This window comes from Stegodyphus dumicola, chromosome 4 (assembly GCF_044657685.1).
Source record: "Stegodyphus dumicola isolate Sdum_Otavi_A_Nest chromosome 4, ASM4465768v1".
NCBI lineage: Eukaryota > Metazoa > Arthropoda > Arachnida > Araneae > Eresidae > Stegodyphus > Stegodyphus dumicola.
This window is the reverse complement of record NC_140771.1, coordinates 94,958,683-94,985,784: the sequence shown is the minus strand read 5'-3', so window position 1 is coordinate 94,985,784 and position 27,102 is coordinate 94,958,683. Positions and strand designations below refer to the sequence as shown.

At 33.7% G+C, this 27,102-nt stretch overlaps 1 protein-coding gene across 4 annotated transcripts in view; it reads left to right on the top strand.

The window, feature by feature from the left end:
* The window catches only part of LOC118187951 (uncharacterized), a 254,275-nt gene that overhangs the window by 216,388 nt on the left and 10,785 nt on the right, over positions 1-27,102 (top strand). For all 4 annotated transcript variants that reach the window (XM_035358275.2, XM_035358268.2, XM_035358283.2 and 1 more), the window contains 2 exons: positions 458-631; positions 22,542-22,683. In XM_035358275.2, coding sequence (XP_035214166.1) covers positions 458-631; positions 22,542-22,683 — 316 coding nt within the window. The remainder of the gene's footprint in view (positions 1-457; positions 632-22,541; positions 22,684-27,102) is intronic.

Sequence of the window (27,102 nt, the reverse complement as noted above, 5' to 3'; positions counted from 1 at the left end):
TACATTTATAATATATGGAATTTATTGTGCACCGAAACTTAACATTAGAATAACTTATTCCTGATATCCTTTTCTTTATTATCTTTTTTAGATGAACTATTAAAATTAAGATTTTATTAATGAATAAAATGAGTGAATATGAGTTGGTATACTTTTCCTCTGGTTCGGGGAGAAGGAAAATGAGTCTATTTAACAAAAGGACAAATAGGAATTTTCTTTTTTCAATTAAAACATTCATTTCAAGCTTTCCCTCAATATTATGCAAACGAATTTGCAATAGCAATAGGTAAAAAGGTTATTTTCCAAATAATCAGTTTCAAGAATTCGGAGTATGTTACTTAATCATTTTATTGTAATATATGCTGTTTATGTAATATAGCTGTTTATATAGCAGTGAGTGAAACTGATCGTTAAAGCACCTTCAAAACTTTTTAATAAAAAACCTCTTCTATTGCAGATTATTTCTATCCTGAAATGATACCTGAGCCCGATTATAGTGAATCAGAAGAGGAGGAAGATGAATCCGATGAAGAGAAATCTACAAGTGTGGAACGCCTAAGGGATATGGAAGAAGAAGACGAAGATGCAGAAGACGTGAAGAAAAGAAGAGCTATCCCTCCATCGAAATCCGGTATGTTATTGTATTTAGTGTACCAAATAGCGCTCGGTCATCTGTTATAAATGCCAGTAATAAGAGCAGGTTATCAGTACATTTTTGTTTGTCTATTTAATAAACTATCACCCATTTATACCGCAGCGTCATTTGTGTCAACAAAATTTCAGTCAATACAATCCATTAATTTCCTTGCACTGATAGATGAAATTATATATATGAACAATTTTAATCATAAAACATAATAACAGTAGATCAGTTATTGATTTCATATATTCCTAGGTGGTCATCATAAATTTAAAAATAATTTTCTCATCTAAAAGTTCGTAAATATTGTGTGCAAGACAGATGACGATTCGAAGAATAGCATAGAACAATGAGATTTTGGAAAAGAAATTAACTTAACTGCAATGTATTTTCTCTCTCTTTATCGCGTACCTTCATGGAGTAATTAGAAGCACGTTCGACTAGCAATCTGGATGTCCGGAGTTTGAAAAGATATTTGTTTTTAACTTTTCCAACTTTGACAAACCTAATATCTTAACAGATGCCATCTTAATGTGAGAGAAAATGTAGGATATATTTCCCTGATTGTAGTGTGCCTTCCTGGTGTAACTGGAAGCACGTCCGGCTAGCTATCGGAAAATCAGGAGCTCGAGAGCCGGAAAAGGCATTGTGCATTTTTCATGTTTTACACTCAGATAAGTATCTAATGATTCTACATAATAACCGAAATCTATCCAATTTAAAAAAAGAGTCATTTATTGATTTCGTTACTTAAAGAAGAGTAAGTATACCATTGTATTTGTAAACAGAGTCCCAAAAAGAGGCCGAATTTAATATGCCCAACAAAATACTTTATTTTTAAAAAGTGGAAAATACTTTTACATATTTACAAGAGAGATATGTTTCGATTTAAGAATGAAAAATAATGTCTGGCATATGTTCGCCATGACTTGATCGGCAGCGCTGCACTCTTTTGCACTTTATTACATATCTGCCGACTGAAGGGGCTAATGATACACTGAATTTACTCTTTAAGTTCTTCTGTCGTTGATCTTGCTAAGATTCTAGCTCGAATTTTGGGGCATTTTTTTTTTCAATAACGCAGTCATGTACAGTAGCGACGTTTTCAACATACCGGCTAGATCAAGAACGTGGTGATTTAATGTATGCTGTCGATCCTGGGGTAATCAAATTTCTTTATGCGTTTTTCTTTGAACCTGCGAATTGTTGCTTCATTAGGTGTACTTCAATTTCAAAGATTGCTTGATTCCAAAGATTCCTTTTAGTCTGTGCATGGCACTCACCAATCTTGAAATAAGTTTTCGCAGTCAAAATTTGCTGTTCCTTTGCATAGCAGTCCACGCTTACAAAGCTGCGAAATGACAGTGATGAAACACCAGTATTTCAGGTCCAATCAAACTCGACATTCTTAAATCGGAGCATTTGTATGTTTTAAGTGTGTAAAAATAAATTTTCTAAACATAAATTATTTTAGCAGCATATTCAGTCCGAAGATACTGTTGAGACACCCTGCATATTGCATCTCTACCAAGCAATATGACAACATATTGAAATTTAACTTTAACTAGTCTTAGAAAAAGATAGAAGATGCTAAAGATAAATAAACTACTGGAAAAACATCTAAAGGGATTTTCGTATTGGTAAATGTTCTAGAATGAGTGTGTAAATGTAGAAATTTTCCTACTTCCCGAAAGCACCTAAAAGTATTTCGCTGGAAGTTATTTCCTAAATGCTGCGAATTACCACCTGACTACAATCAGTTTGTACAAGCAATCTTTAAAATTATGCTGAGTTTATTTGTCCACTTCAGGCAAATGGCTTTTACTGTCAGCAAATTACTGTAGAAGCGGAGAGCTTAACCAACTTGGACGACAGCGGGAATCGATACGACCTCCGATCAGTTACTATGTCTTTCCAAACAGATCGGCTTAGCTCTTAAGCATAGCAAAACGGTTGTTCTCTGAGTAAAGCACGATTTGCAGTAAACGTTGGCTAGCTTTTAAACTCTTACGTGTACTTTATTTTGTCTAAATGTCTGATTTGAGAGAATTTATGTAAACATGAATCAAAGAGCAAATAGAGCAATGTTTAATTAAGCTTACTTGTTCATAAAACTTAAACTAATTGCACAACAATTATTAAAAAAAAGTACGTCTCTATTATAAGGAAGCAAGCAGGAAGGTTTCTGTGTCAAGGCTTGTATATATCGTAAATCAAATGAAAACGAAAACAAGTGAGGAATTTTTGAAAATGATTTACTTAACGTATTATTTCATATGAACCTTTTTTATTATTTATGTTATATTTTTGACCTAATATGAACCTTTTTTTATTGTCATCATCATACTTTGAGAAGCTCTTTATTATTGACCAAAAGTTAACAGTTTTTGATTTTGTCAAAAATTCCTTAAGTGTAATAAAAAGTTAACATGAATCATATTTTGAAATATATTGCTTCTTAAATAAAAAAAACACACGTCAGACCATCATTTGAAATACCTTCAGCGTGCAATTAAAATCAACACTAATATCAAATTTTTCTATTTTTTATTCTAAAAATTATGTTTATTTGTTTATAAAGCAACTGACTAAGAAAATCATCTACCTCCTTCAGAGTTTCAATTATTAGAATGAGTTATTTTTGACTTAACGTTTAAGAAGGTCAATGAATTGCTTTTTAAGTTTTATAACCCTTGCAGAGTCCAGGTGGGTTAACTTTTATCTGGATACAGGATTAGCAGGAAACTACACAGAAGAAAGGTTCAAACCCTTTATTAACTCTTTGCAATGCGTCAACTCGACGCTCACAAACTTCGCCTCTATTGGGGCGGTAACTGAAACTCAGGTAATTGAAAAATAATAGTTAATATGTTTAAAAAGTGCTAAACTAACCTACAGGGATCAGCGAGATTCCGAACCAACCCCCTTCTAAGCTAATGGCAGCAAAGCAATGCAACCTAAGCCACTTGAACTAGCAATGAGCAAACGTACTTACAGCAGAGAAGGCAGCTAGAGCCTAACTTCCTCTTTCTCCTACCGAAACTCGGCTTTTAACTACACTCATGTTCATCAATTAATAATAATGCAAAATCAGGCAAAGGAAGAGTTAGAAGCAAAACAAATTTGACTTATTTGTAAAGCTAATTTATTAAACAAAAGGTAAAGAGCAAAAAAAGATGTTATATGTTTGATATTATTAAAAAAATTAGCGATTTTTTCTCCCTGGAGCATATTACAAAAACACCTATTTACCAAAAACCAATATTACATGGTAGGTATGATTGTTAATACATTGTATGTCTCTCAGACGATGCAATACAGTCCGTACAACGCCTAGGCATGCTGAGTATCAAATTATCGATCGGATCTTGGGTGATATTAATATTACACCACTCAAAAAGCAATGCTCTCTGAAGTTCCGGTAGACATGTAGGAGGAGGTTGACGGGCTGCAACTCGTCAGCCAAGCATGTCCCACACGTGATCTACTGGATTCAAGTCCGGTGAGAATGCTGGCCAGTCCATACGGGTGATATCCTTCGATTGAAGGCATTCGCTTACGATGTTTGCACGATGAGGACGGGCGTTGTCATCCATAAACACAAATTGTGCGCCCATGGCGCCCCGAAAAAAACGTACATGTTGTTCCAGAATGACGTCCCGATAGATTTGGCTTGTCATGGTTCCAATTTGAACATGCAGGTCAGTTCTGGAACCCAGAATAATTCCACCCCAAACGAGCACTCCTGCACCACCGTAACGGTGTCGTTCAATGATGTTTTCTTAATGGTAACGGGTACCTGAGCTCTCCATTTTGAAAGTCCGGCGAGAATCAGACTGCAAGCTAAACCTTGACTCGTCGGAAGACATCACACAAGCCCACTGTTGCGGTGTCCACAATGCATGCTCTCTACTCCAGACTAACCGCAGCGACAGTGAGTTGCAGTAAGTGGAACGCGTCCGACAGGTCTACGAGCATATAGACCAATCTGCCCTAAGCGTCTGTACACGGTCTGCCTTGAAATTGTCGTACCAGTGGCTGAAGAGAGCTGACGAGACAGGTCTGAGTGTGTGCTCCGCCTGTTTCTTTTGGCAGTAGCTGCCAAATACCGGTCCTCATTCGGCGTTTTAACTCAGGGGCGACCTGTTCTGTAACGTCTACTCACATTACCACCATCTTGGAATCGTTGCCAAAGCCTGGAGATAACACTCTGGGCAATTCCAAGTTCGTCTGATACTTCCAGTTGGGTACGCCCACATTCTAGACGGCCGATAATTCCCCCGCGTAAAAAATCAACCAAATGCGTCCTTTGTGTCATAAGTATTCGGTTATTGCACTGAAATGCTTATAAAGCGCTTGCGAACAATTTTACTTCTTTGCCTGTATTAATTATATATCACTCTCTTATACTCTCGTTATTGCGACGTACCATCGGTGTCATCTGGTTACTTCCTGAAATTTGCATATAATTCTTGAAGATGTGTGTAGTGATTTTACAGGTGATATATTTATTTTAGAGTTCGATTTCCGCGTGACTCCGAATTATCCTTAATTTATGGACATGAGTGTACTTCCAACAACATAGAAAATTTGCATGCGTTCACGCGCGCTACAGCATTTAACTATTCTGCAACTTACAATTAGGAAAATGAAGGCTTATAGAAAAGTCTGAACTTAAAATTTAAAATGTTAGTTAAAATAAATATACTACGCCCTGAATACGTTATTTTCTATTTATACCTTCATAAATGCATTCTGTTCACTTATTGGTCTGTTATATTGAAAAATATTCAATATAACACAGAAACCTTCCTGCTGTTATATTGAATAACCCCTAAGACCAAAAGAGGTGGCCATTTTATTGTGGAGGCAAGTAATAGTTGTCCACCGTTGCCTCCTATTGAAGGAACGGACACTTACAACCATGGCTTCTCCGGGATTCGAACCTGGGCCTTTCGGTACCGTAATAGGTTCCCATACCACTATAACGTCTAGGAGGATCACGGACAGTTGTAGCTTTGTCTCTTAAAAAGGTGAATAAGGGTAGTGTGCGCAGTCGTGGTTCATCGAACCCGATTTGTGAATTAATCTTTCTTCTATCCTAGTCTCAATTTCTAATTTATTTTATCCTATTTCTTTGCTTACTTTTCTCCTTTTTTAACTAATTTTTATCTTAAAAAACTGAGAGGAGAAAATTGGACTAGTAATTTAATTTCCAAAGAAACTAGTTGTTTTAAAATGATAATAAATGCAAAGTAGTTATCGATAAACTTAAATATGAATAACTTAAATTCATGTGATACTTGTAACTAACACAAAATTTTTTCTTTAAAAGAAGCCAACGTTCCAGTAAGAATATATAGCAATATTAACATTACAATATCGAATACTGAGCCAATTCGCGACATGTGCGGCTCAGTCACCTTGTGAAGTCACACTAGCACTTCACATGAATGATTCTTGCACTCATTTCCCAAGACGAACATCGGAGGAACGAAGGAGAAAGGGACTAACGAAACGCCTGAATTTTGATGGATCAAACACGTCAACAGCAGATAAGGCTACAAGATCTGGAAGTAAATAAAAAAGGTGGACATGCTTCGAAAGTTTCTGAATTATGGGAATACTTGCCACGTTCAGGTAGCTTCATGAAACTTCTGCATAAAGTACGTTTCAAATAATAAATGCAAGCGAAAAAAGTGGATGAAATGCTAATATAAAAAGGCATATACAAATTGAATATATTGAATACAAATAAAAATAAATCAAGGGAATACAAATTAACTAGGCCTCAGAGGGATAAACTATGTACAACAGAGGAAAATTAAGCGAATATTTTTAAAATTTTCGAAATCTAGCACTAAAACGCTAGAAGGAAAAATACGCATGGAAATACGGTACGTGCTTTATGCTTGTGGGCTTTATGCATATGTACTGCCCATATTCTTAAATGTGCTTTATGCATATGTACTGCCCATATTCTTTAATGTGCGTGCCTATATGTACTGCCCATATTCTCTGTGTTACGTCTGCTTAATTAGATTGCATGCCTCTGGTATATTACAATAGCGTGACAGCAGAAACTTCCCGACTATAGTTAAAAGAAAAACAAAATAGTAATGAAATCTTCGCTTCATCCTTTCGCAGATCCTTCAAGTATCCTTCTGATTCAGCAATAAGGCACCGATGACAAAAGTAATAAGTATTAAACGTTTTGAAGTGTATTTTGTTTACATATCTTCTGCATGTTTATATATCTTTCTGTTTGCTTTCATATTTTCTGCACCATTTGTTAAGTTTGAAAGTGTTCTTCAATTTTGACAGACGAAAGCAGATTGTATAAGTATTTCATAAGGATATGGAGCACAGGAGTGATTAAAAGCTCCTTTCTAAACAGATGTTCAAATACTTTCCCTGTTTTATTTTTTGCAGATTTCGATAACACTTTTGCATTTTGTACATCATATTTTTTATCTAGTAAAGCTCTGGATTCATTTCTTTGTAGTTCATATTTAAGATGCCAGTTGTAATTATACTCATTATAATCCAAAATTCCTTCTATAGAATTCACACTTTTATGTCTCCAGTTTGCATTTGTTACATAACTTTCGCAAACTCTTCTTAATGTCCTCATATTTTTAAAAGAATTAAATTTAGCGCTTAATCCTCTCTGCGAAATACTTCTCGCAGTTGATCAATGACATCAGCGCAAGTTTCAAGTGGGAGGAGAAATCCATATTTAGAATTCAAAGCCATTCTACCGAAGAAGATTTTCTAAGTAATTAAAGTCATCGATTTCTGACAAAGAATCATTGTCTTGGATCGCACTTTCGTAATGACTCTAGAACTTAAACCAATGACCTGTTATCGCCATAAAATTTACTTACTGTCACCCTGAGCATCTTTATTGTCTCCTTATTTCCGCCACGTTTTCTCTAGCATTACAATCGATGAACGGAAAGTTCATCGATTGTTATATTCTGATTTAGCTATTGATCGCTAAATGCGCCTGTTGAAGTGTTTCAATGTTTCCGAGTTCTATATATTCGTAATACTCTAATACAGTAGCATCTCATCCTCATCCTTAATAAACTGGTCGGACACCAAACGAACTTTTACGATGAGGGGGGAAATAAAGGGAAAATAATTAATCCGTCCTTATAAAAAAGGCCACGTTGTTATTATAATACTGTTTAATACTAAAATTCAAATACAGTGAGTAAAATATATACTGTGCATAAAAGAAAAACTGTACATAATTTGTTCTTATTGTTATTAGCCACGTCAAAGTAACTTCTCAGTATGCTCTAATGTCTCTGATCTTACTTTGGTAATCGCTTTCCCAAAATTAGCCGATTTAACAACGTCTTTGCTTTTCACAAACGTAGATACTGTCTTTCTCAGCATATGGTATGCAACAGCCAAGTCTCAAATACGCATGTCCTCTTCATACTTTTCATCAATCTTATTTTTCACCTCCAGTGATAACCTGACCATTTTATAGTTGCATGACTTTTCTTATTAATTTTCTTAAAACTCATTGCCAACGATCTTACGCTAAATCATGTGAAAATTCAAAATTATAGTGCAAGTTATTTATTGAATAGTAGGAACAGGTACACTGATGCTCATGGGCAGTTATTTCTTAATCCAACAGCGAGCACTTACCTATTCAGCATTGGCCACCCCTAAGACCAGAAGAGGTGGCCATTTTATTGTGGAGGCAAGTAATAGTTGTCCACCGTTGCCTCCTATTGAAGGAAAGGACACTTACAACCATGGCTTCTCCGGGATTCGAACCTGGGCCTTTCGGTACCGTAATAGGTTCCCATACCACTATAACGTCTAGGAGGATCACGGGTAGTTGTAGCTTTGTCTCTTAAAAAGGTGAATAAGGGTAGTGTGCGCAGTCGTGGTTCATCGAACCCGATTTGTGTTCCAAATAGATATCGTACACCACACATTTCGTGTTTGAATGGAATGTGTATCAGATTGGACTTGTTTCAAAGCAGACGTATACCGAGGTACCACTTTATTTCATTAATTTAATCTTTAACTGTAACGCCTCCGCTTCATTTTCTGGCATTGGTAAGAACATCTTGTCCAGGGAATAGAAAGATTCTAGATTTAAAGTTGAACTGGATCACAGTTTTTAGCGGTAGCATTCAACCAAATTAAAATTGTAGAAGAATTTTGTGCTCTCCTCCACTGTCATGTCATACTTACCTGCAACATGTCCTACTTCTAATAAGAAATATGAACTCTGTCTAGATCATATTGAAAAGTTAAAAATTATTTGCATCATCATAGCAGTCGTATAGCAGTAGCTTCGAGTTTCAATCACTATAGAAAAATACTAGTCGATTTTGTGCATTCAGCTGATTTGTGATTTCAGCTTCATTTCAGCAAACCACCAATCAGAAAATCCTAAGTTCAACATCCGGTCTGAGTTTAAATTAACTACAATGTAAATTTTAAAATGTTACCTACCTATTCGTAAACATATATATTTAATCCTTAATAATATTATCGTTTACTAATAAGAGATCCATAAATAGACTCCCATGGTCGAACGGTAAACCTGCTGAGTACTAGTATTTCATACCGATTTCGTCCCGGTGAACAGGCAGACTGCATAAAAGGTTTCGCGATTTTCTTCATGTGTAACTTGAATAAGAGACAATTTTTCTGAAAATTTCCTCCTCGAAGTCATTCCTGTTCGCTCTATTTTCCTCGAGTTTTTTGTTGTAATCTTAGATAATCCTAATTCTGATGGTTCAAAAATCTAATGCCTTAATATTTTTTTTTAATTTAGCGTCTTAACCCACTACGGTCATATGTCTACTCTCAACCACCAAAAATTTCTTCTCATACCAGTCGTATGTCTACTCTCAGCCACCAAAGTTTTTACTGTTCCAGTCATATGTCTGCTGTCAGCCATCACAGCAAAGAATCATACTGATCTTATATTATAAATTGACAAGCTTCGTAATTTTTCATATTATATATTACTATTTATTCAACGAAAATTAATTCCCACTAGCATGATACCTATATATAAACTTAATACGACCTTAATATAATAATAAAGGGTTAATAATCTTTCCTATTTTTTTCCAACTATATCCATTGAGGCATCAGGAAAGTTCTGCGTTTTTTAATGATAAATACAAATGAAACAGTACAAAAACATAACAAAATTTCATGGAATCATGTAAGCTCTATGTTGTTCCATGACTTTTTTTCAGTCTCTCCAGCAGCTGGAAAATTCTTTTTCTAAAAACGTCTTTAGATTTATTCCAACTTTTTGGGGAGCTGTTTGACATTCCCCAAAGAAATGGATCCCAGGGCTTTAAAGAAGGGGCAAGGTCTAGGAAATATGTGGCGGGGCAAAACAAAATACCAGCTATATTCAGTGAGTCTTTGTCTCACATTTATCGAAATGTGGGGTTAAGCATTGTCATCACAGAAGACAACACTTCGACAATTGGGCAGTCTGGGCATTTTGCTTCAATTTTAGCTTTCAAAACTGCCATTTGGGAATAGTATTTTTCTATATTTATAGTCTTACTTGGTGATAACAGTTCATAATGTACAATTCCTTTGTAGTCTGACTGTACAAAAGCCTCTCTCGATGTTGTTTTAAAGAAGGTTTCTTTAGCTTATCCCATGACCTTTTTCTTGTAGCATTATTGCATAGTATCCATGTCTCATCTCCAGTAGTGATCTGCTTCAAGAAAGGAGCTTTATGTTTTTCAGCAAATAATCATATGCCGAAACTCGAGCAAGCATATACTGCTCTTTTAAAATATTGGGTACCCACATATTGAAGCTGTTTACATACCAAATCTTCTTCAGATGGTTATGTACTGTATTTGTTTTAAATATTTACTCTGTCTGATAGTTCCTGATAGTTTCACTGAGAATTTTCAGCTATATAGGTGCTTTTAATACGTCCTTGTTTATAGATGAAGGTCGTCCTGGGCAGGCATTATCTTCAAAGTTGAAATTCCCATGCATCAACTTCTCATATCATCTTTGAACTGTGTCATCTACAACAGCACTTTTTTCCCATATAACACAAATTATATAAGCAGTCTGACTATCATTTTTGTTTCCTTTTTTAAAATAAAAGTGTATAATGTAAAATAGGACAAAAATGAACTTCTGGGTTCTCTCTTGTTAGTACTGCACTGAAACAAAAATGCATGTTAGAATGCATGTTAGAATTAACGGAATTTGAGCAAAAAAGATTGTATTTAAAAATTTGCTTTGAGTCACCCCATATCAGTCATGACAAACTAATTAGAAGGAAAAGCGCTTCGTTTTCAAAAACCGCAGAACTTTCCGGATGCCCCAACATCTGATTTCTCTATCCACTTCTAGTATCGTTTGTATTGCATTTTCTGTTCAGAAACCAGTTTTTATAAATCATGAATAAGAATTAAAAATTTGTTAAAACAATTTTTATTAAAGGCTTCCTTTATAAATTTGACGCGCTTTTAGTACTTCACCTAATTTGTTTTACCATTTTTCTGTTCAACATCGTTAAGAAAAGTTGCCTTGTGATTTATCATGGTTTCTCCGAAACTCATATTAAAAATTAGTTTATTTCACAAAGTGTATGCTGTTCCAATACTATTTTCCAATAACATATGAATAGGAATACATATGGAGATAAAAAAATATGCAGTAAATCCAAACACTAGTTTTAATTTCCAATAGTTCCTCAAATCTTCATTTTAATTTGCGTATTTCTGCTTTTTATCTTACAAAATTGCAATTGCTTATCATAAACCTCTCTAAACCGCGTCATTTCAAGATTAATTGCTGTCTTATGATACTTACATAAAGCTCATGATGCAGATTATTTACAAAATGCTTCATCCAATAATAAATTTTGTAGCTTAAATACTATCCACTCCAAATAAAGAAAAACAGAAACTAACCTATTGCGAACCATCGATACCTATATAGTTCTTCAAGAACAGGCGCTTTTAATTTGCCAGTTTATTTAGGTTGCCTTGAAATATGTCTCTATCAAAATAAAAGAGAATATTTAAATCGGCCAAGAACGCAAGTTTCTTCTTTACCATCAACATCTATTTTCAAAATTCCAAATAATTTTTCATATACGTAGGAATATGTATACTTCATATATGAAGCTTGGCCAGAATATAAATTCTTCATATTAAACAAATCTTCAAAGTATATTGTGTTTTTCATTTCATTATTTTTTCAACAGAATAAACATATTTTCCCCAGGAAAAGGTTATCTCTCTATAATAAATCTCCTCTTTTGGTATACTCGTATGTCACAATCTTTCACATTGTTTCACACAAGAACTACAGCACTGACATTTTTTATGTTTACCGTATTTCAGATTTCTGAAGTTCTCCGGCATCGTTACTGAATAACTGTTTTTATTTTCCAAGGAACTTCCTTAGTTGGATGTTTATTTTTTTTATTTCTTGTTTCTTTCTATGATTTAATATTTTTATTAAAGGCGGGAAAAAAGCAAAATGTGAATGAAATGAAAGACAGCAACAACTGAAATAACATGAAGGATTTGTATATGGCTAGAAGAGTGCAAACATGGGAAAATGAATCCCCCGTTTCATATCTTTTTCTATCCGTAAATCTCGATTTTCACAGCTTTTAAAATTATTTTTTAAACTAAAGCAGCAGAAAGAAAAGGCAAAATTTGCATAGCATCGCGGATTGAGTTCTGAAAATTCGTGAAGTATTTGCGGCTAGAAAATCTACACTAAATTTTCACGAAAATATTCAAATTTCTCTATATATATTGGCTCGATCTTTTATATTCACATTTTGCTAAAATGTGCCTGAAACGGAGCAGTAAATAATTAGTCTGTAACTAAAAAAAAATATTATACTTTTATAGTTGAATTTAAATTTATAAATTGATTAAACAGATTCTGGAAAACAAATTCAACACCGTTATCTTAGAAACAAGATTACAATTTAATCGAATGGTGTTTGTATGCATTATATTCTACATACACAGATTTTCTTTCTATAGTAGCACGTTTTCTGAGAAGGATCATTTGGTACTGAAATTATTTACCGACATACAATGAAGTGTGACTTTGGTTAATTCCGAGATATGAATTTTTCTCTTATTTTAAAATTCCGACAAAACTTATGAGCAGTTCAGAGATTAATCTTCTATTCAGATTTTGGAACAAGATTATTCTGCTATGTATTTATGTGGAAATTCTAACAGAAATTAGCATTAATTATTTAAATTTAAAAGTAATCTAATAAATAGAATACAAAATTAAAAAATAATAGGGAAAATATTCGAAAATTTATTGGCCATTTCCATAAAAATTTCATTTTCTCAAATTCTTGAAAACTCTTTAAAATTCTAGCAAATAACCTCGGAAATTCTCGCTGCGATAACGGTCTCTGTCTGTAACCATGTAAGACATTAGGACATTTTTTGGAGGCCGGAGAGATGAAAAATAGCAACCGCCTTCGCAGAGAATCGAACTACGGACTTCTGAAATACCGGTTCAGCATGCAGAACCACTACACCACGAAGGGACGCTAGGAAAGTGGGAAAAATACATTATAACCGAGGTTACTGTAATGTAAAGTTTGTTAATGTTGGATATCACTGAGTCTTAGTCTGTTCGAAAGCAATTACTTTCTGTGTGTGGCTTCCTTCTCCCACTTGCGTAAGTGAGGGATATCTCCTGAGTGATTTCCGGAGACCCATTGTTCCAATTTAAGAAATTAATTAAACAACGTTCAGATGACAGTTTTGTTTGTCAGACATCTTTTAGGAACTTTGTAAATAAATATATAAATAAGTAAGGCTTTCTGGACAAGTTGTCTACAGTTTAACCATACTTCGCATCTTTATTTCATCTAATTATATGTCAATATTCTTCTGCACTTCTGCATTATATTTATACATTGCGTTTTATTTCCTTTAATATACTCTGCTTTCTTTTACATTTTTTTTTCAGGCTATAGGCTTACAGTTGTTAAAATTAGGTATACTGCATATTATATACACGCACACATATACACACACACACACGCATATATATATAGTATATTGCATGGCTTGCGCAACGCACGCTGATGACGTAATTGCAAATTGAAACTTTTTAATTCAACTGTTTTGCTTGCTGTTGCAATAATATCAAAAAGGTAAATGTTGTATGAAGGAGCACGATTAAAGTGCCAATTGATTGTGGCTACAAACGTCAGTTGAAAATAAAAATGGAATTAAAACTGCCTCGACTGCCAACTTCTTTAGATATCACCAAGTCCAACATATTAGCATACTACGCAATCGGAGTTCTTCCTCTTCAACATGGATTTAATAGCTATTACGCATCAGCTATCTATCGCTTTTATTATATCATATATATACAGTGGTGGCAAAAATTGTGGACACTTTGGGAACTTTTTATGTTTTTGAACATTGTATGCTTATAGAAAATGTTACGTTTCGCAAAATGCAAACTTGTATATATCATTTTAAAGAGAATTTATTACTGAATTCAATACAAAACACAAAATTCACTTATTTGCAATGCAAAAAAAAAGTTATATGTACTTTAATATAAATAAAAAAACAGTTATGAAGTGGTTTGTAATGTCTAGCTTTCTGGCCAATCACTGTTCTTGTTCTCAGAACCAATCAAATGTTAGTAACTGCCAGTAGAAGCTGACATCATGTTTACACTTGAAACAATTCATTATTTTGCTTTGTTCTGTAGAAGGAAGACCTGTTTCTTATACACTGCAATTACAAGTATGAATTTTTGTAAAAATTTTTAATATTTAGTCAAGAAGCAATGACATCAAATAAAAGAGTAGATTGGACACCTAGAAAGAGATGTAATATTATTGTGTTATGAGGTGTTTCAGGTGTATTTAATTATGGCAAAGCACACAAGGGCTATCTGCCTAAGGGGAGGGATGCCTTCGTGGAGGACGTTCTAAGGGAAACTGGCTCGTATACACGTTACACATGGGGAAAACCACGAAAACGCCCATGCAGCCAGCCCGTTCGCGGGATTCGAACCTCGGACCGAACTACCAGTGTTCCAGCGACTTCACCGCTCGGCCGCTGGTGGGCCATTGTGTTACGAGAAAGTGGTCTTTCCTATGCTGAAATTGCAAGACAGGTGGGTGGCTCAGTGACTACATCTGGAGTCCGAAAGTTTTTTTTATGATATCAGGAGACAGATTCAATAAAAAGCAAAGAAGGAAAAGGCCGAAAAAGGTGCACCACATCTATTGATGACAGACGAATAAAAAGACTATGTCTCCAAGATTAGAAAAATGTCATCAGAAGTGATCTGAATGATGCAGGTGTTTCTGTCAGTTCAAGAACAATCAGGAGAAGATTAACAGATGTTGGACTGAGAGGTAGAATTCCACGAAAAAACCCTTATCTTAATTTTCAGCAACGAAAAAAAAGACTACAGTGGGCAAAAGAACACATTAATTGGACAGATGATCAGTGGTCACAAGTTATATGGAGTGCTGAAACTAAGATATCATTATTCGGTAGTGATGGGCGAAAATATGTAAGACGTAGAATAGGAGAAGAGCTACATCCTGACTGCATTCAAGCAACTGTGAAGAACCCAGTTAGTGTTATGATTTGGTCATGCGTGTCAGCAGATGGTATTGGTCGCCTTCATGTCATCGATGGGACACTGAATGCCAGAAAATACATTGACACTATTCTAGAACCAAAACTTCTACCTTCCATCAGAGATCTCTTTCCCAACAATGCTTCGTTTATTTTTCAGCAGGATTCTGCTCCTTGCCACACGGTCAAATTATCGAAAGAGTGGTTTCGCACAAAGAGCATTAAATTGTTGTCATGGCCAGAAAACAGTCTTGACCTCAATCCTATCGAAAATTTGTGGCACCGTTTGAAAACTCTTGTCCGAATAAAGCGCCCATCAAATAAAAGGGAACTAATTGAGGCTATAATTGTTTCCTGGCATAATGTAATAACGAAAGAAGAGCTTAAAACTTTTGTCAGCTCAATGAAACGTCGATGTGAAGCTGTAATCAAAAATAAAGCGTACCCTACTAAGTATTGATAACTCACTGCAATCATCACTATCTAATGTATATCGATAACTATTATCGTTTAACTTTTTTGTATTGTAAATAATTGAATTTTGTGTTTTGTATTGAATTCAGTAATAAATTCTCTTTAAAATGATATATACAAGTTTGCATTTTATGAAACGTAACGTTTTCTATAAGCATACAAAGTTCAAAAACATAAAAATTTCCAAAAGTGTCCACAATTTTGGCCACCACTGTATATCATATATATTATATCATATATATACGTATAAATCACTTATATACATACATACATATATATATATGACACCTTTGTAATTAAGTTCTCTGGGTTTGCTGAGTTTTTATTTCTATATGACTTAGAAGCTCTTTAAGGCTGCTATCATACATCAATTTTTTTTCAGATGCACAACTATTTTAAACAACATTTCTACCTGCTTTACGATTGAAAGAAAGACAGGCGATTTGTTCCTTCCTTTCGCAAAAAAAGTGTAAATTGTTCAACAACCAATGAACTATCAGCATCGAATCCCCATCATCAACCATTATTTGTAATGAAGAACCAGTTTCTCTTTTACATGGTAACTCCAGTGTGATCTGTGGTGATTGGCTCTTTTATAACGTGTGACAAAACATAGAAATTATACTAAACAATAGTATTTTCGAAATGTTTTGCATGTGTGATACGACCTAAACTAGAGCAATATTATATACTATGTACCGAAGCTTCGGGCAATTTTTAAAAACTGCAATTTTAATAAATACTTTCATAAAATTTCTAAATCTGTCAAATGTTTTCACTAAAATCCCCAAATTACAAATACTCACGTAAATTCATAATACTCTCTGCAGGAGAAAATTGACATTATTTATGGATGCATGAAGCTACAGCATTGATAAATTATTGTAACTATAATATTTATGAATAATTGAAACTATTACACTTATAAATAAGTGAAACTAAAATATTTGTAAACTGCTGAATTTTTAATATTGACAAATTATTGAACCTAAAATTTTAACGATCGCCTTAAAATATCATGAACTATATTTATGATAAATTTGACATAAAGTTTTTTTTATAGCTGTTAATTATTTTAAGATGTGATTAAATCTTAATATAATTCTATGTTCCCCATTAAGAATGTATTGGGTGAGAGCTTAATTGTGTTTGTTTAAGTTTTCAATTTAAAATGCTTAACCTGTTTCTCCCTGATCGGTTTAGGTAATGATTTTTAATTAGAGTTTGTTTTAAAATAAAATTCTAATTGCAGATGTTTAGTTTTCAAATCAATAAATAGCATTTTTAATAATTTATTAAACGTATTAATATTTAACGTTACCGTTAGGTTACTCTATTTATTATCTAGTTGTGCGAATTCAAAATCATTTCATCTTGAAAGAATTACGAAATCACACAACATACAAATTCAAAACAAATTTAATTTGTCATTTAAGCTGGATTTACTTTAGCTATATAAACAAACGAGGACAGATGTGAAAATATGGAAATGCTAGTATAAAGGATGTTTCTACGACTACAGTGCCTTTCTTAGTCATCAATCAATATGAGTTATCGTATTTACGTTAGTTCCAAAAATCTCTGGGCGACTTCCTGTGATCACATTTTTTAATGTGTATATATATTCCAGCTCTATTGTTTTTACAAAACACTATTTCATGCAATTTTCCATTTCATGTTACTTGAAAATTCCTTCAAAAGTGTTATAGCATTTCCCAAATACACTCATGAATAAATAACAACAAAAAATATATAGTTTATGAATTTCTCTTTGTTATTTCAGCATTTGTTGAGATTACATTTTATCGATTGCTTCCGTTTACAGCATAATAAGAAAATAGGAAACAAGGTTTTTTGTTTTATCAACTCTTTTTAAAGCTTTTCTAAGGCTTTATTTTGTATCAGGTAAAAACAAAAGATTAGAGTAAGTCAAAGAATAGGAAGTATGATGTCAAAACAATAGGCCTTTAAAAAGAAAACAAATCAATCGGAATCCCATGAAATAAATATAATACATCTAAATTTGGATTTGGAATTAAACGTAATAAACTCGCTGCTTTTTGAATCTAATACACTGAAGTCTCATTGAGCCATGGATAAGCAGATTTCTAAAAATATCGTGATGCTGCTGTCTCAGTTTTGTGCATCTGAAAGCATTAAATTTACTTATGTATAGCTGAAAGCATAACAGTCTCTAAGCAGTTGTTAAAAATAACATGATAGGTGAAACATGTGATTTAGACGCCTTCGATCGCGAACATACAAGAGCTTGAGTGTAGCGAGAGTATACAGATAGCGGAAAAAGGATGAATAATCGGGCAAGGAGCAAACACCCTTGAAGACTCAGCCGTACATAGCCAGAGACACAAAACCTTAGCTCTAGTGATTACCCAACTAAATAAGGAACTAACAACTAAATAAGTCAATAGACTGACAGTGTAGTGCTTTCTTCACTATATAGCAGTGTTTCTTAACCTGTGGTTCATGGACCCCTTGGGGGTCCATGGGTCATATTTTGGGGGTCCGCCGACTGCTCCTAATTTTTAAAATGTTTGCATCAATATTAAAAAAAAAAATTTTTTGTCACGGGCAACCTCTGTAAGCCGTCTGTCTGCCATTTCCCAATAATAGAGACATCCACAATACGATGGAAAGAAGAACATTCGCAAACCATATAAAATTTGAAATTTTTAGAAACACAAATTAGCCTTTCAATTCAATCTGTTAATCAAGGAAAAGCAGCAACAGCCTTCACATTAAAAATTTTAATTTCTTCAAATTTTTTATACTATTGAAATAAAAATATTAAAATAATTAAATAATAAAACAGGATATATTTTGTAATAAATGATGTTTAAGCAATTTTTTTTCACAGAGGGTTCCGTGACATATTTAAAATTTTTAAAGTGGTTCATTCTGCGAAAAAGGTTGAGAAACACTGCTATATAGGCTTTGGAAGTCGAAAACCCACAAGAGAACCACTTCTCACCGTGTAGAGTGATTAGGTTTTCTTATGCTGAAGACGTGAAAAATATGCTACGCCGTCGCCGGAATTCGATTTCCGAACTTCCCGAATACGCGTCGAGTGTGCTAGTTACCATGGAGGCATGCGGAAAGGAGGGAGAAAATAACTTATATACTCCTTCTTTTAAATGGCGACTGGCAATGAGCCATTCCTGGTATTGCCAAATCTTGGTAGTGACGAATTATCGTTCGCCAACTTTTAGTTCGGGCGCCACTGTAGAATCAATAGGATTTTTTTATGCTGGGAACGTAAAAAATATACAACGCCCGCGCCGGGATTCGAACTCTGGAACTCTCGAATACGCATCGAGTGTGTTTCCAGTTACACCACGAAGGCATGCCAAAAGGAAGGAGACCATTGAAAAGTGAAGGAGACCATTGCACATTCCAAAAGGAAGGAAGCCACTGTACATTACCATGCTAAGTGTTGTACATGGGCCCCTGAAAACTGTGTGGAACACTGGATAGGAGGCGAGTAGCAAGAAGCAACGATTTTTCATTCCTACTGCATCTCATGCTGATGGTAAGCAAAAAATATGGTGCCAGCCCTATGAAACGATGGATCCATCGCGCCATGTTGAAAACGTATTAAGGCAAACGTAGCTCAGTAGTGGTCTGGGGAGTTTTCTTGGCAATGTTTGAGACCTTTGGTAGCTGCAACAAGCCTCCTCCCTGCATCCAAGGTCGTAGATCTACACTCCTTCATGTTTCTTGTCATGCTGAATGAAATGAAATTTATCAGCAGGACAGCTACTTCTGTTATAGATCCCATCTGTTTCAAGAAGCATTCCACCACTTACTGAAATGGCCACCGGGAAACCTAATTTATTCCCACTGTTGAACACTTTTAGGGTACTATGAAGGAAAGTGTGTAAGCACATTAGTCACTGTACCGTCCTTAAGCGTGTAGAGTCATTAAGAATCTTTTGGAAGCAAGAGAGATTGATGAATTAGCAACGCCTTCGCCGGGAATCGAACCGAAGACCTCTGAAATACGCGCCCAGCATGCAGACCACCACACCAAAGCATACCAAGAAGGCGGGAGAAATACCTTATGCAATGTAAGTGCAGTAATGTAACTTCGCCTTCTACGCAGCGCATTTTTATTGCAAGGAATATACATCAGCAAATTGTATGCAGCATCACCATGCAAGACGTCTACAGTACTTAAAAGACAATCGTTACCTCAGTCTAAGTTACAAATGTCCGGTCGGCCAGGTTCTCTCAAATTTGCCTCTGAGCTCGCATTACTCCACTTGGTTTGCCCTTAGGACGGAGGCCTTCTCAGAGGGTTTACCCTTTAACTTTTTAAAGGGCGACCCGGAGTTTTAGGGGATCCAATCGCCAAATCCTGGGTGTGGAGAATCATCATCCAACACCCTTTTAGTTCGGACGCCACTGTACAGACATTAGGTATTTTGGAAGCAGGAAAGATGAAAAATATGCAACGCATTCACCGGGAATCGAACCACGGACCTCTGGAATATGCGCTCAGCGTGCAGGCCACTACACCACGAAGGCATGCCAAGAAGGCGGGAGTGTGGTTAAGTGATTTAAGAGAAATTCTAGAAGTTTGGCAGGCAATATCTCTGGAATACTTTCGTAGATTTGTTCAATCTATGCTTCGTTGTGGGAGAGCCGTTATCAAAACCAAAGGAGCAGCAACTCGTCACTAATCAGAAAACTTTAATTCAGTGGTATTCATTGTTATTAATATCTGATGAGTACGTAAATTTTACAGCCTACTAAGTATATGTAGTATAAAAGAGATAAAGTCCATATTTGAATATTTCATATTATCAAAATTTAATCTTTCAACATCAATTTCATGAAAATAAATGATAAAATATAAGTTACTAAAAGCGAAATTCAAAATTAAAAGAAAAGAAAATATTTTTTTGCCCCTTGCACTTTTTCACCACTTCCAAAAGGTCATTTCCTCCTACTTTCCAAAATTCGAAAAATTAATATTCACATTTATCTAGATTTCGATGATTTCTTAACGTGTTTTATAAATTAAAAACAAAAAGTGTAAAAATTGTTGATGAATACCAACAACTTGAATTAATATAGATTCTTTTATTCATAAATTAAAACTAAATACTTTTCAGCTAAATAAAATACTGACAGCATTTCTCCTGAATCTGTAAATTTCCTCCCAGGGAGGAATTCCCCCTTGGGCGAAGAACCCTGCTGTAGAAATTTTATAGTCTTTAAAATGGTAAGGTGTTACTATGATCAAAAGATTTCAAGTCTTTTAAAATTCTACACGTTTACAGGGGAATTATTAGAGTTTATAAAGTCAGTTTCCTACCTTTTTAGCTTCTGCAGGAATGTTAACAAGTCTTACAAGATGTGTTAATTTTCTATTTCTTGAGTATGGTTATAAAGGTCTAGAGAAGCTATATAAGATATGCTTCCTTATTTTATACTCATACAGAATATGTTTCTTTCGTTAATTACATCGTTAATCAACAATTTGGCGGCTTCTTAGAATGCAGTACATCTTACGATTGCGACTTGCGCAATTTCACAAAACTACTTTTGATTTTACTTATACTAAAAGAATGTGTAACCACGTTTTCGTAATTTCTTAAGAATGATCATGAATCAATGATAATAATAATTTTATTCAAAAGGTATAGCCGTTTTAATATTAAATATAAAATATTTCTGCGGAAAATATTTTTGCTTTCCTTACTAATGCCACAAATCTCTTTAAATATTTGTTCTAAGAATACATTTCCAATTGCAGAGTTTGATACAAAATCTTCTAAACACACAGTCCAGATGTTGTGGGTGGGAAGCATTCGGAAATATAAAATTTAACTTTTTGCATAATTCTCGCGAATAAATTTTTAATTAGTTAAATATTTAATTAATGTGCTTCTGCTTCATAATAAATAAATATATAATAATCAATATATAATAATCATTAATTACAAAAATATTCTTTACATTGGATTAGATAAAAATAAAATGCTTTGTACTGTGATGTAAAAAATTCTCAGCAATTTTCTGGAAACGAAATTAATATCTTAATTTTTATTTATGTAGCTGTATAGTGCTGTATATTAGCTGTATAGTGAGGTTAATGTATGAGGAATTTTGTGTAGTTTTATTGTGAACCATTAGCTTTTGTTTGTCTTTCTGTTATGCCTGGTATGCTACTTTAGCGGGACAGAGGTAAATTTTTTTAGTTAGTTAATTATCGTTATCACCTTTAATAAAACAGTATTTATTTTTTAACTAGTAAGTTTTCTTTTTCTTTTTGGCGAATATTCTTAGTTGCGTAATCTTCTGAATTTTGAGCTTAAAGATACAAATCTTTTTATTTAAAAAATAATGAATAATTTACAAATTGTAAATTTTACTTTATGGGAACTATCTCAAAAGTTAAAACTTTATTTTTCAAATCTCTTCACTCAACAGCATCCAGAGTCTTTTTCTGATAATTTGCATCTTTTTTCATTAAACTTTCTAATTAATTTAAGTAATGCGTTACACAAATGCATAATACCGTTATATTTTATTGCAAATATAGTTTAATGACCAATATTTAAATAAATAAACTTGTAGTCTCTGTTTTTTTAACATATAATATACGCATTTCCTAAAATGATTCTTGAACGGTGATGTGTTTCTCATTCAAAGCAAGCAAAAAAAATGCATAATAGTTATTAAAAATCACTTTATTCTTAAATTGACGTAATTGTTATTCTAAAATGAATAATAAAATTATACATTTTTGTCCATAGTTGAGCTTTTGAAATCTGTAAGTGAAACACAGAAGTCATCCTCAGGTGAAGAACTTATTCAGCCCAGGAAGCCTTCCTATCCCTTTCAAGATTCGACTGAAAGACAAAAACTGCACAAAGAGCTAAAATTCAGTCAAAAATAGTAAGTAACAGGAAATTTTGTCTAATATTATAACAGACGTTTTCGAGATTTTTGTCATAACATAAAGGTGTAATGTGATTTGTCTATTAACCACCAATCTTTAAACCAGGATCCTAATCTATTTATCTTGCATTTTTCTTTATTTAATTCTGTGGCCGAGAATTTTTTATTCAGTGAATTACCATAAAACTTAATTTTGTGATATTCTTATTTTTTGTCTAAGTTACAGCAAATTAAACAAATGATACAAAATATAATGAATAGTTTTTATTCTATACGTAATCGAATTTTCCAGAATTACCATGAAACTCCACTTTGTGATATCTTTTTTTTTTTCAATCTGAGTCATGGCAAATTAAACAAATGATACAAAGTTTAATGAGTAGTTTTTATTTTATACGTAATTGAGTTTTTTTCAGAAATATTGGTCTGTTGGAATGGCTAAGAGTTAAATAATATTCCTGAAGCATCCATAAAATCGTACTTTAAAATAAATCAAAATACTTTTTCTAAGATAACACAATTTAAAATAAATCGGCTATATATTCGAAGAAAGTAGAATTTCAGCAGAGTGTTTTAGAGATAATCCTAATGCAAAATTAAATTGAACGTTTGACCATTGTTAGATTACATGTTCATTAATCTTGTGTTAAGAATATAATCGCTATTCTAGGATTGAATGAAATTGTTACATACATATTGAACGAAAAAAAGGTAGATTGTGGTTTGATTTTAATGTATTTGGTTTTTGTTACGTTTATACACAAAATTTCTCTTTTTATCGCTTGAGAAGGAATTTTCAAAATGCAGTTTATCGATGAATCAAAATAACAACATATCAAAGTATTAATTCATATTAAATATTTTTTAATTGGAAAAGTGAATATGTTTCCTTAAATTGAAGAAACGGCTTTCAAATTTCGTTCGCATATATGTAAATTCTCCTTTCGTTTAAGATACTGGATAAAAGAAAATTTCTTTCATATAGCTCGTAAAAAACTGCGCAAATGTTGTGCATGATCATATTAAAGTGGTAATCTGGATGGTATATAGAATGTGTTACACACATACATGATGCTGTCACGTTTCATTCTGAAATTCGAAAATATGAATTGCTGATATATTACTTAATATTTATTATGTGGAGATATATTTGCTATCTGCTTAAGGGGCTGTATAGGGGTTAATGAAGGCTTACTGCGCATGCGTCAAAATGTGAAGCCACACAAAATTAAAACTATGACAGAGGCATGGATGTCCATGACTGCACTATCTTTCCAGAATGAGGGCACGTAGACTCTGTCGGTCTGAAAGTTTCAAGAGGTTCGTGGCAGAGGAATAAGAATGCAATATCCTTAGATTTCATCTATTTGGGTGTGTTCTCGACCAAAAGTACAAAGAAATTTAAGCAGATATCCTTTGTGCTAAAATTAAATAATATAATTCTTCTGCTCAAGCTAGTTAATGTATTTTTTGTGTTTTATTACCAAAATGGTTTCAAATTATCTCATTTACATTCATTATGTTTTCTGTTCGCTTCAGAATTTTTCAAGATTTTAAACTGTACTCGTGAGCCGCTTTATAAAAATACTTCCTTATTTTTTATTTAAATTTAATTCTAAATTGTCACAAAGTGAATCCTCCAAAAGTGATAAGGAGAGAGTTTGGATTTTCCCGACAGAGAAACTGTAGATATTGCAGACTTCTTTCTCATTGTGGAAGTAGAGTTCTCTTGTGAAACCTTCATAAGCCAAAAGGTATAATGCAGAGAAGCATTTATCATTAACTCACAGCTTTCTCAGACATCCCATAAAAATACATAAAATCCCACAAAGTAATACAAAAAACTTAAAATATCACTAAAAACAAGAATAATGTGAAAAACGCACATACGAATGGAAATAGCTGCGCAGTTTCACCTCTCAAAATTGTGTAGACCGGATTGCTGTGCTCGGCTAAATCGTCTGGTGTCGGGTTATTTTCGTATTATGCAAGTTTATCTGCAATAGGGACGTACTAGTTTCCATCAAGTTTTACCTAAGAAAAAATAATAAACAAAGTGTGTCATTTCTGACAGTTTGAATTATGAAATGCTCTTGTCAGAAAATGCTTAATCTCTCTAAAAATTAGACTATTTTTAGAGTGCAAGTCTTATTGAAGTATCTTTTTTCTCCTAAATCCTAACCAAAATTGCCTATAACAGTTTAGAGCTGTCAAACACCACAAAAAGCCATTTTTGATTGGAGTAAAGCACAAAGACGATTTTCGTGAGCTGATAGTTAATATGAACATATTAATTTTAATAATTCACTCGTTTTCAAACGTTCTAATTTTAGATGGCGTTCGGATTTATTTTTAAATTTTACTTTAGTTCTTTCGTAGCTTTAAATGGCAAAAATCGGTGCTATTCGGTGTTCTTGACTCAACAACTAAGCCGATTAATCTTTGCTTTCGTTTCGGGTTGATGTGTTCGATCGAGACTACATACGTATTTTTAGTTTTTGAGCACTTCAATTTTTTTTTTTTTTTTTTTTTTTTTTTTTTTCCCCCTAAAGTCGTTGCAATACCGTCCTTTTCGTAAATCGAATTACCTTATTTTACATTGTAAGCAAGTGGTTAGAAAATTAAATTATAAGCAAATCCTGTCGAACTGGTACTTATTATGGTAATAATGACATATTGGGGTAGAATAATAATTTATTAGAGTAATTACTATTGTAATAAAATATCTGGTATCTGCTTTATAGTTCCTTATAAGAGATATTTATTTAAGAGGTTTTTTAAATAAAATGTACTGATTATCATAAAAAAATTTTCTTAGTATAATGTTTTACATCATCAAATAAAGGAGGCTATCTTCCATCTCTCTCTCGCTCGCTCGCTCGCTCTTTTTTATATTTTTAAATTTGTTTTCAAACGTTTTGAAAAGAAAGCTTAAAAAATTTTTTTTCGTTGCCAATTTTAATAAATTTTTACCGAAATATTTTAATATAATTGTAAGAATAAAATATTGCAGTCCACACATTCTTCATATAAGGTATTTTCTCCCTCCTTCCGTTATGCCTTCGTGGTGTAACGGTTAGCACACTCGGCGCGTATTCGAAAACGAAATTTGAAATTCTGATTAATAAGTAAGTATTCACACACCACACGGAATACTCATTAAATCTGAGCGTAAACGATACTAAATTTTATCTAAGTTACGAATGGAGGAAAATTCAAGGCTACGTATGTGCATACAGACGTTTCGATACTTTAAACAGATTCATTTAATATTTTATTCCGTTATTTTTACTTTCCATTTGCTATACATCTTTGTCATGCAAAAGTTAAATTGATATTCTATAGTCATTATTTGTTAACCCTACAGTTTTCTAACTTATGATCGTGGAATAATTCAATTATAAAACACTGTGCCAGTCATAAAAATCAGTTCCTAGACTGAAGTCAGAAAAGCGCTATTTTGTATATTTTTAACAGTATTATGCCGGCCTGTCATTATTATAATTATAACTAAAACTTCGATAACTGAACGTTAATCTGTACTGGCTATACAAATGGAAATTCATTACACTAGTGAAGGTTACTTGAAACTATCGGAGACTGCCAAATATTAAAAATACCATCAGAGGACCAGACTCATCATATTTTTTACTTCCTTGTACGAAGTAAAGAGGAAGTATTGTAATCGCGAAAAGTTTCAGGCAGCATATTTCAACGAAAATATCCATTTTGACCGCTATCGAATGCAATTGAACGATGACTTTGCGTGATATCTGTACGTAAGAATAGAATAAAAGACTCTTTTTTTCTCCAAAAATATTATAAAACTGCTTTAAAATGAATTCTGAAGAGAATGTTTCTTGGCGTCTGTACGAACGTATGTACGTACGTATCTCGCATAACTCAAAAACGAGTAGCCTCAGAACGTTGCAATTTTGCATATAGGACTGCTATAAACATGTAGATGTGCACTTCGTATTTTAGTTGCAATCGGCCGTACCAAACGTATATTGGTCGCGTAGATGAGGGGATCCTACTAATGAACAGGCAAGTACAAGTCTAAACTCAAGACTTTTTATTAACTAGAACTGAATGAATATGCTGAAACATTCCAGACTTGGAATGTTCTGGAAGAATAAGAAGGAAATTTACATAAATAAGATAACATTAACCACAAGGATATTTACATAAAAACCAATTATCGCGCATCTTGCCGTTGATGGGTTTCGAACCCGGTACTTTCAGGTTTCGAGTCCTGCGCCTTCTCCGCTAAACTATGATGAGTGCGGTTGAAAAGAGCGATTTTCGCTACATTATCCCCTTCTTAGGAAGAAGCAGCGTCCCGCTGCGTTCTGGTCTGGCTTCTTGTAACAGGTCTCCTGGAAATATTGGGCTTTCTCTCATCGTCTAGTTGTA